The sequence below is a fragment of the Oratosquilla oratoria genome, chromosome 43 (assembly GCF_046742065.1).
Source record: "Oratosquilla oratoria isolate Oo_2021 chromosome 43, ASM4674206v1, whole genome shotgun sequence".
NCBI lineage: Eukaryota > Metazoa > Arthropoda > Malacostraca > Stomatopoda > Squillidae > Oratosquilla > Oratosquilla oratoria.
Window position 1 is genome coordinate 24,886,081 of NC_134819.1, and position 10,000 is coordinate 24,896,080.

At 37.2% G+C, this 10,000-nt stretch overlaps 1 protein-coding gene across 26 annotated transcripts in view; it reads left to right on the forward strand.

Annotated features, from left to right (window-relative positions):
* Window positions 1-10,000, forward strand: part of LOC143021915 (uncharacterized) — a 1,014,474-nt gene that overhangs the window by 720,698 nt on the left and 283,776 nt on the right. For 16 of the 26 annotated variants that reach the window (XR_012966019.1, XM_076179768.1, XM_076179769.1 and 13 more), the window contains 4 exons: window positions 404-436; window positions 5,127-5,256; window positions 6,600-6,632; window positions 9,752-9,784. Coding sequence is in view for 25 of the 26 variants with exons in the window: in XM_076179768.1 (XP_076035883.1) it covers window positions 404-436; window positions 5,127-5,256; window positions 6,600-6,632; window positions 9,752-9,784 (229 nt within the window). In the remaining variant the exon portion in view is untranslated. The remainder of the gene's footprint in view (window positions 1-403; window positions 437-5,126; window positions 5,257-6,599; window positions 6,633-9,751; window positions 9,785-10,000) is intronic. The other 10 variants (XM_076179752.1, XM_076179758.1, XM_076179763.1 and 7 more) reach the window with 4 other exon arrangements.

Consider the following 10,000-nt stretch of genomic DNA (forward strand, 5'->3'; position numbering starts at 1 on the left):
ATAAATGAGCGTTTTTATTTTATTTGTTTATTTGTTTATTTATTTATTTATCTATTTATCTATTTATTTATTTGTTTGTTTGTTTGTTTTTTGCCAAACACTTCATGTATGTAATCTTTGTTGACAATTTTCGCCCGTGTCTTTAAGAGTGATTATTTTTTTGTAAATTCAGTTCAAACCTAAATTCTTTTTTTGTTATCTAATCCCAATTATGTAGTTTAAGCCTCTTCTCTTCCTTGCAGGTGCTATGTAGAAACGCAGCAGAAATCTAAAATTAGAATTAATTCGTCTTAGTCGTAACCATTTGTCAACTAGTCGTTGCTTGATGTATTTATTTCTGTCTGTGATCATCTCTTAAAGTCACCCGTTCTACATTTCGTTTTCTTTCTCGCTAACATTTCAGACTCGTACCGCTCTAAATACAGAGGAAACAAAGGTATCCTTATTTTTGAATGTGAATGTGATTTAACTTCTTTTTTTCTATTTTCTAATTATTGTGGTTGTAGATTTTTTCTCATATTAGAGGTAATTTGAATTCTCATATAACCCGTTATTCAACGGCTGCAAAAGAAAACGGTATTTGAACGTTTTTCCTTGTTATGACTTGGACAAAACCTCTATTTTACATTAAAAAAAAACAACGAAAATGTCTCAGTATGTGTGTTCCATCGAGATCTATCCTTTATTTAATTTACCTTCCCTTTGTAGATGTATTTGTGTGTGTGCCTCGTGTTTCTTTTAATTTAAAAACGGGATTAACTAGTTCTCTATAAAATTTTGATTCTACGGCTACTTTTGTGTGCGTGTGTATTCGAATGTGTGCGTGGCTACATAGACATACATGTATGTTCTCTAGTGTACACTTCCTTGGTATAGCTTTTTCTTTATTTCACTTTATCGGCTTGTGGTTTTTCGTGAAGACCCAATAGTTAATGTGGACCCCAAGATTCGGGAGTAATCCAGACCCTACATGATTGACACAATACACACACACACACACACACACACACACACACACACACACACACACACACACACACACACACACACACACATACACACACACACACACACACACACACGACTGGATGGCACAGTGTTAGAGATCCCGGCTCTCACTACGGTGGTCCGGGTTTGAATCCCGCCCAGGGCTGAAATAATTTCAGTATCATTATGTCACGAGTCGTTAATCCAACTCTCGTGGGCGGGGAGTCGGGTGTGTGTGTGTGTGCGTGTAAGGTCACAGCATTTCCCATAGATCGGTCATATGCGAGATCTGAACTCTCTTCCGGGAGGGGAATAGCTGTCGATCACGAGTCCAACACGTGATCCAAGACCATGGTGAATCAAAGACAAAAACACACACACACACACACACACACACACACATACACACACACACACACACAAACACAACACAACACACGGGTAGCTAGTGATTGTGGGTGTCTTTGGTTGTCTGTACTATCTTTTGCTCCTATCCTAAAGAGTACATACACACAAACCTATCTGTAGTCATTTGAGCATGTCTCTCTCTCTCTCCCTCTGTGTACATAAAATGTAAATTCATTACCATAACTCTATCATCTGTGTTGTTTTACATATCATATCTGCCATTTTTCAGCAAGTTGATGCAACTTCTTGCTCACCATGTTTATTCACTCTATGGCGTTTTTAAGTTTTTGCTTTTAATTGCATTTCTTATCATTTCTTCATTTATTCCTCATTTTTACATTGATCCAATCGTGCCCTTTACGCTCGGTTTTATTTCAGTTCCTTTTTTACGATCCTTTTGTTCTTTATTTATTTTTTTATTATTCCTCTCTTACCCTCTCTTTTTCTTTCCCACTTCCCTCCTTCCCTGCCCTCCTCTCTATTTCTTATACTCTCCTCCGCATTGTTGCTTCTTGTATATGCAATTGCAGACTACCGAGCCTGTTGGTTATCAGTACTATACACATTTATCATTCGTTGTTGAGTATTTATGTTTTTATATACAGGACTCTATCAAAGTAAGAGTTATATTTCTTTAATAAATCAGTTTAATACAACAGCTACAACAACGAGAGGTGTATTTACATTGTTATGATTTATCGTGGGTCAAGACTACCAAGCCTGTTGATTGTCAGTATTATACACATTTACCATTCGTTGTTGAGTATTCATGTTTCTCTATACAGAACTCTATCATAGTTAAAGTTATATTTCTTTAATAAATTAGTACTAATACTACAACAACATCAACAAGAGGTGTATTTGCATAGTTATGATCTATCATTGGCCAGGTGTTGGTGTCTGCAATGGCATAATCCTTTGTGATGCGAGTTGCGAGTTTCTTTGCAAGTAGACTAGCTCTGGCACCCCTTCTGGCAGTGTTACTCTCTTTCGTGGTTTCCCATTTTCTCTCCTGTAATGATACTGTGGTAGATGCTTGTTCTTTTTTTTTTCTAAGACCCTTCAATTTGTTTTGTTTGTGCAAAAAAAAAAAAAAAACAAGAAAAATTGCTAGTGTGAGTTATATTCTTCAACATCCATGAAACTACAAAATGCATTTTATATGAGTGCAGTTTTTTACCCACACATTCTTAGTTTTCTAATATCTAAGATATCTTTTGATTTTTTTTTTTTTTTTAATATTTGATGCATGAGTGTTTACTCAATATCAGATATAATTGGTTAGATTTTTTTTGTAAATTTAATGAATTTCCTTGGGTTGAACAATTGGTACCCTCCGCCAAGGGATCTGACAAACAGGCCGCTTCAGAAACCTCATAGTCTCAGAAGTCTTCGGAGAACTAATACCTTGGAAGATCCTCCCTCTAACTCCCATGACTGCCTTCACAGATCTTATTCTGGTTAACAGAACAAAATTTGTACGAAGGTGTCGTTTTATCCAGATGTATCATCATCTCTCTGACCTTCGCTAATTCCCTCCATTCTTTCCCTCTTCCGCCCCCCATCATCCTGCTTCTTCCACCTTATCGTTCCTGACCATCCCCTTTTCCTCCCCTCTCCCTCATTCTTCCCTCAGATTCCATGTCTATTAATCGCCCTTCACTTTTCCCCTTTTCCTCCTTTCCCCTCATTCTCCCCTCATCTTTCCCTTCTCTGCCTCCTCCCTCACTTTCCCCCTCACCCCTTCTCTGCCTTCTCCCTCGTTCTCCCCCTCACCTCCCCCTTCCACTTCTGGAGACAAGTTTAGTGGCGAATGTTCCCGAGTCAATGAGACCAATTAATTGGCTGAGGTCTTAAGTTTACTTTGGTTTGTCCCCTTGAGTGAGGCGCCTCCATTAGCAGACACCTTCTGTTCATCTGACACAAGAGGTCATGAAAGACAAAAGGCATATATGTACATCAGCCAAAGGAATTTTCTAAAAACTTATGTACAGATTCAAAGAAAAGTGTTGAGCCACCGCATTGTATTTGCTGTGCAAATTCAACGTTTGTTGCCAAGGATTTTATATAGATCTATATATCTGTATCTCTATATATCTATTTATCTCTTCAAGAGCGACAACCGAACTCCCTACTCCATAAAAAAAGAATACATCAATCCCTCTCACGAGATCCAAGAGCAACACTAGTATCCTTGCGTTCAGGACACCATCTAGTATTAAGACAGTACAAGGACAGAATAGGCCTGGCTATAGAAACCAACTGCTTCATATGTAACCGTCACAAAGAGCACCGCATTTCATCAACTCATCTTACAATGCCCATGACCTAGTCATACCCAGACACCAACACAATGTTCTTTCCTTGAGTGACTCACGGGCCAATCCGGTGGATTTTGTAAATTCTTGTTGACGTGAGTCTCCCGAGGGCTTCAAGAACTGTGCGTACTAACCTCACGATCTTCCTCTTCAAGTTTCAAATCGTTTACCTTTTACTTTTCTGTCTAAACACGAAAGTCTCAAATCCCATTATAAGAGAAAGACCCAGTCAGAGCATACTTTTGTCATAAGAACATAAGAATGAAGGAGATTGCAAGAGACCATAAGGCCTACACCAGGCAGTTCCATGGCCATTACCACCTGTCATCCCCATCCATAAAGTTGTCTTACCATTTCTTAAAACAAGAAGACACTTCGTGAAAGAAATTTGCTGAAATGATGAGGTTCCTAGTACTCACGCTCTGCCCCATTTATGTCACCCTTTACAACACGCAGGAACATGGTGGTGGTATTCCTGTCCCCCCTGCTATACTGTAAATGCAATAGATACCTTGTAGTAAGTAGTATTTATATAGAATATATAAAGTTTGAGGCAACAAGTGTTGTGGGTTCTGAGTGGCTCAAAACTTTTCCTGTCGCCTTTCGTGTCTACATAGTTGATGACTGTCGATTATTATTATTACTTTATTTTCTCTTCAAAACCAAAAATGGAAAAAAAAATGGAAGAGACTAAATTGGAAGTGATTTCTAACTTTGAAATTTTGATTAATGGTGTCCCTTTGTTGGTCATTCAGTGCATGATTTTTTTTTTTTTTTTTTTTTTTTTTTTTTAAGAAAAAAAATCCAAAAAACACTGACACAAGGGTCTTTTTAGATTCTGTGAACTAATCTAGATGCATGCATGTTCCTAGATTTCTCCTTATTTCCACATTAAACAGAGAAACTTTTCATTTCGTTTAAACAAAAAAGAATAGCTTCTTCGTAGACGATATAGTAGATGTTCTTGATTTTTTTTTTTTTTTTTTTTTTTTTTTTTTTTTTTGAGAATGACAATTTATAGTTGGTGCTGTAGAGGTCACTAGGGCACTCAACGCATGGCGGGAACCCACGAGTGCTAATCTTTTGCTTCCTCTGGAGTGGCCTTTAGATGATTCTTTAGTTGATATGATTGTTCATTTTTTGTGTGATTTTATGTGGTTTGTTTTGTAATATTGCTTTCTGGTTTTAATTGTGGGATCCATTCAGTACTTATTGAAGATGTTTTTCTTTCATTGTCGTAAATTCAGCATTCATATAACAGTTATAGGACAGATATCTGTCTTGTCTTGCCTTTTTTCAAAATATAAGTTGCACTAAAAAAAAAAAGTGGAAAATATTTTCCAACAATGGAAACAGAAAAATCACACCAGATAGCATATCCTAACGTTCTTCGTTTTCTCGTGACGTCATCAGCTCGCTACGGGGGCTACATGTCCGAGCCTGAGGGCTACGAGAGCGACATCGGCGGGTCTCGGTACAGCACTCTGGAGAGGCGGCAGAAGTCAAACTTCGAGTACGACCCGATGTCCTCCAGTCTACAAAGGTATGGCAAAGATTCTTCGGGGTTGGAGTGTCCTTAGCTGACGCTTGCTAGTATCTCCTTAATAATTCTAAACATTGGAAAGGAAATACAGAGATGTCTAAACACGACGAAAGGAAATATTGACTGGAACTGAAGCATTTCTTCCTGACGTTTCGTCTACTGACTTTGTCAAGGTAGACGAAACGTCAGCCATAAACGCTTCACTCCCAGTTTATGTTTCCTTTGCCAAGTTTAAACAAATTGTTCACATAGACATCAATTTTCAAATGCAGAGACCTTCGATTTAGCTGTGGTTATTTTTAAAGTTTCTGGATCCATCTAATAAGAACCATCAAGCATCTAGAAAGGTCTATAGGTCTATTACTTGGGACCTTGGACCCGCTACGGGGATCGAGTGTCATCCTACATGGTAGCACTTTTGTAAGGGTGAAAAAAGTGGATATTTTATCACTGGGAAGAAGAATTAAAGAAAAAATTAGATTCAACATTTATTCAGCGATTATTTCCTTTCCAGTACAATCCCTGTTCATGTATATATCCCCTTTGACTTTTTTATTTTTATTTTTTGCGTAATATTGCATGTCTTTTCATTTTATTTTTTGACTAAAGGTTGGTGGGCTCCTGTGAAAGTAGTTTTTGATTTTCTAATGGTCTAACATCTTCAAAAAAAAAAAAAAATATTTGACAACAGCCACTCCTTTCTCATAACGATATTCAATATAGCCACAATTGGACTTGTCCATTTGGTCTCAGTTCATGAGATGAAAAAAAGATGATATATTGGAGAAATTGAGATAGATTGATTATAACTTTGATCAAAGATATGTTGAAATTTTCTTAGGTGGTGATCATATATGGACAAAAGAGTCTCCTGTCGGTCTATATATATATATATATATATATATATATATATATATATAGTTGTATTGCAGGGCATCTAAGTTGTTTTTACTTGACAGAAGTGTTAATTTCAAAGCTATATTCCACCCAATATCAATAAGAAATAAAAGGGAGATCACCAATATAGAAAAGTAAATACAGTTTCTGTCAAGGATCACTATGTTTTTTTTTCTTCTTTTTTGCTTTCGATGTGTTGTATATATTCTAGTAATTACAGCAAAACTCTAAGACCTTTAAAGCACATTTTTTGTTTCAATACTTACCACGCAATCCCCTTTATTTGAATTAATCATGTGTCTTCTATGGGACAGATATCCTTGCTTATTAGTTCTAGCTACTGAATAACACTGCACAATCCCTCCCGAGAAGCATATTTTGGCGTGTGTTTAGTTAACATGTGTGTGTGTATTGGCACTACTATCCCCACCTTCCTCTGTCAACAGGGACTACTATGTGGACCTCGGTACACTGCCAAGGTAGGTACGAACAGTCTTCTGCATGTTCTATACTGTGGGTATGCCTTTACCTTTTCCCTGTTGAGCGCTGTCGCGTTCTATTCGGCATGTATAAACGAGAATTTGGGTAATACTGTCATGTTACTTTGGTAACAATGGTCTCGGTGCTTACTTTGTGGGCTAAGTGGCGACCGTGGGCAAGGATTTAATTCCTCCTTCTGTGTGCGGGAAGGGTAGGTAACTATGCACGTCACTTCGATGAATGATATAGGTGTGTGAATTCTTTGCTTAGATATGGGAACTCCTCTGTGGTCATCATACAGCACACATACGAACGCAGGATAGGTAACACTAGAGATAGTATAGTGTTCACTCTACCAAGTTACCTCGCACACGATCGAGCACAGGGAGACATCGACCCCAATAGGTGGAGGACCTCTGGTAAGAGACCAAGAAAGCGACCATTACCTTCACAACTTTGAGGTCATAAACCACTGACACAGGATAGATAACACAACAGATAGCATAGTGTTCACCCTGCCAAGCTACCTCGTACAAGATCGAGCACAGACAGGTATGACCACAATAGGTGGAGAACCTCTAGTAAGAGACCAAGAAAGCGACCATTTCCTTCACAACTCTGAAGTCCTAAACCACTGACACAGGATAGATGTGCCAGTAAACGACAAATATAATAACAAACTAACCCCTTGACACTTGAAAGGACAAGGAAGTGATAGACTAAATATACCCGTATATCGGACTTGCGCATTGAAAGGAGCATTTTATTAGCATCAGGCGATGTGACAGCAATGATAGCAAAGTATAGGGATTAAAACAAGTCCCACATGTCAGTCGTTCGTTCGTAACGTACGTTTTCTGTGAAAAAGTTATATAAGAAACTTATCCTTATATATATATATATATATATATATATACATATATACATATATATATATATATATATATATATATATATATATATAACATACATGAAGATTCAACAGGCATTCACTTCCTGATACTTTTTTGTACATTAGTATTATACTTTTTGAAACAACATGAAAGTCCAGAATTTTACCCACTGTTCCACCAGTAGACAAAGAAAAAGAAGATAAAATAATTATAATGACAGCATGTAAAATGTGATTCGAACAAAACGTCCTTAAAATTGGCAAAAAAATATATATACATTATATATATTATATATATATATATATATATATATATATATATATATAATATATATATATATATACTTATAGGGTTATATACAGAGCGTGTTATGCTGCATGTATTTTATTTATACGACTGTGGTTATCATGCCGAAATTAATGTTATTCCCCTGTCTTCTTGTTTGGCAAAGTGCTACTTGTGTGACAATGACCATGTCGCATGACGTTTCGATGTAGAACATAGGTGGTATTTTGTGCATTCGAAGATGCAGCTTACTGTTTCAGGTGTACTAGACTGAAACAATGTCAGTGCCTTTTCCGTTCGCACAGAATACTCAGTATGGACCAAAAGCTCGCTTCGCCTACTGACGAAGATGGGTTTGGGGAGACCAAATGTGCGCTAAAGCCGCATCCAGGTTTTATGTTTGGAAATCGTGGCAAATGGTTTTGTTAGTAGAGAGAGCAAAGGATATATGAAAAGTAGGAGGACACATTAACATTGTGTGTACTCCCCTATTTCCCTAACCACGTACACTTCATTTCCATCTCTGGCTGTGCCGTTGTAATCTAGTGTCATCCATGACTAGTTGTACGGGAAAATCGCCAAAGATGCTTTGTATTGCTGCCGCTGTCTGCATCACTCTTGCACTTTTTATTTATGTCGCAGATGAAAATTTGATGTTGTCCAGTAAATAAAATATCGAACTCATGAGCGGGTGGTCGTGAGTTCGATCCCCGGTACCCCCTGCGTGATTCCTCTTGCGTTGGTTCCCGACAGCCTTAGGATTGAAAAAATAGAATCTATGGAAAAGATATCCAAATAGATTTAATTGGTCACTGACGAGGGATATACCTAGAAATAAATATCTAATTTTTTCTCGGTGATTATCAAACTTTAAACTCATCAGCATGTTGTGATGCATGGCTGACCCCAGGGGAATCCATTAAGCCAAGTACTGGCTTCGCAATCGAAGGAGTATGTGAGCTGCATTGGCCACGTTAGGCTGCGATAGCTTCAACGTCTTATGCTTTACTGTGTATGCTTGTGCCTTATGGGGAAATTTTGCAACTTGCTGTGGTTGTTGTTAGTGTTAGCTCGGTGGATTGTTTAGTGCTGAAACAATTTCCCGTTTTTCTTTTATATATATATATATATATATATATATATATATATATATATATATATATATATATATATATACATATATACACATAAGAACTTTCATAGTTCTTGTTGAGTTTAAGGTAAAACTTAAATCATTGTCCTGATTTATAGCAAAATCTAAGCGTGCCACTACTTTGAGTTGATGAAAATGGCTTTTTTTTGTCAAATGTTGTTTTGCTTGAAAGAAAAAGGTACTTCACTGGCTCTGACATAACTGCAGACGTAGCGAAAAAGTAGAGTAAGAAGAAGGATTGATAGGACGTTATATGTCATAATTATGTTAATTTTCCGTTTTTGCTACGACTCGTCGGAACTACAAACACCAAGCATGTCGATATTTTCCAGCCAAATGCCATCTGCCATATAAAATATGGCAGGAGAAAAGTCATAGTGTAAGAAATTATAATTATCACAAACGCCCATCGCCTCTGGGATCACCCAATAGACGACAAAATTAATTCACGACAAAAACAAATGCAGACAGATGTTTTAATCGTTAGATTTGCCTTGGTGTTGCTTTATTGTTTCACTTGTTTTTTGACTGCTCCAGGATTAGTTCACCACACGAATAGTGTATAATACCCATCGTACTCAAAACATGCATAATAACTTTACTAGTTTCCTTATACGTACAACTTTACTAATGCTCTAATACCGCTGTGCTCCTAATCATTAGGCTAATGTCGACGTTTGTTGACATCCACAGCGTCGCCGACAGTCGACCAAAATTGGTCATTTGATTTGTTATTTTGGTCTTTTACAAGTGCTCCCGCTATTATAACTGATTCCTTTGCCCCCAGGGAGGACTATGCAGACCTCGATTCTCTTCAGAGGTATGTTAAATTTTCCAGGAACTTATACTAATTGATGTTGTACGTGGTTGTTTGGTGAATGTTAATCAAACATATAAATCAAAATTATTACCTCCGTCTTTCCAGACGACTAAATGAATTTTAGAGTCCCACATTTTTTCTATTTTCTAAATATATTTCGCCTCTGTAAAGATTTTTTTAAGCATTTATGCGTCATTTATTTCTTTTCTTCTTGTT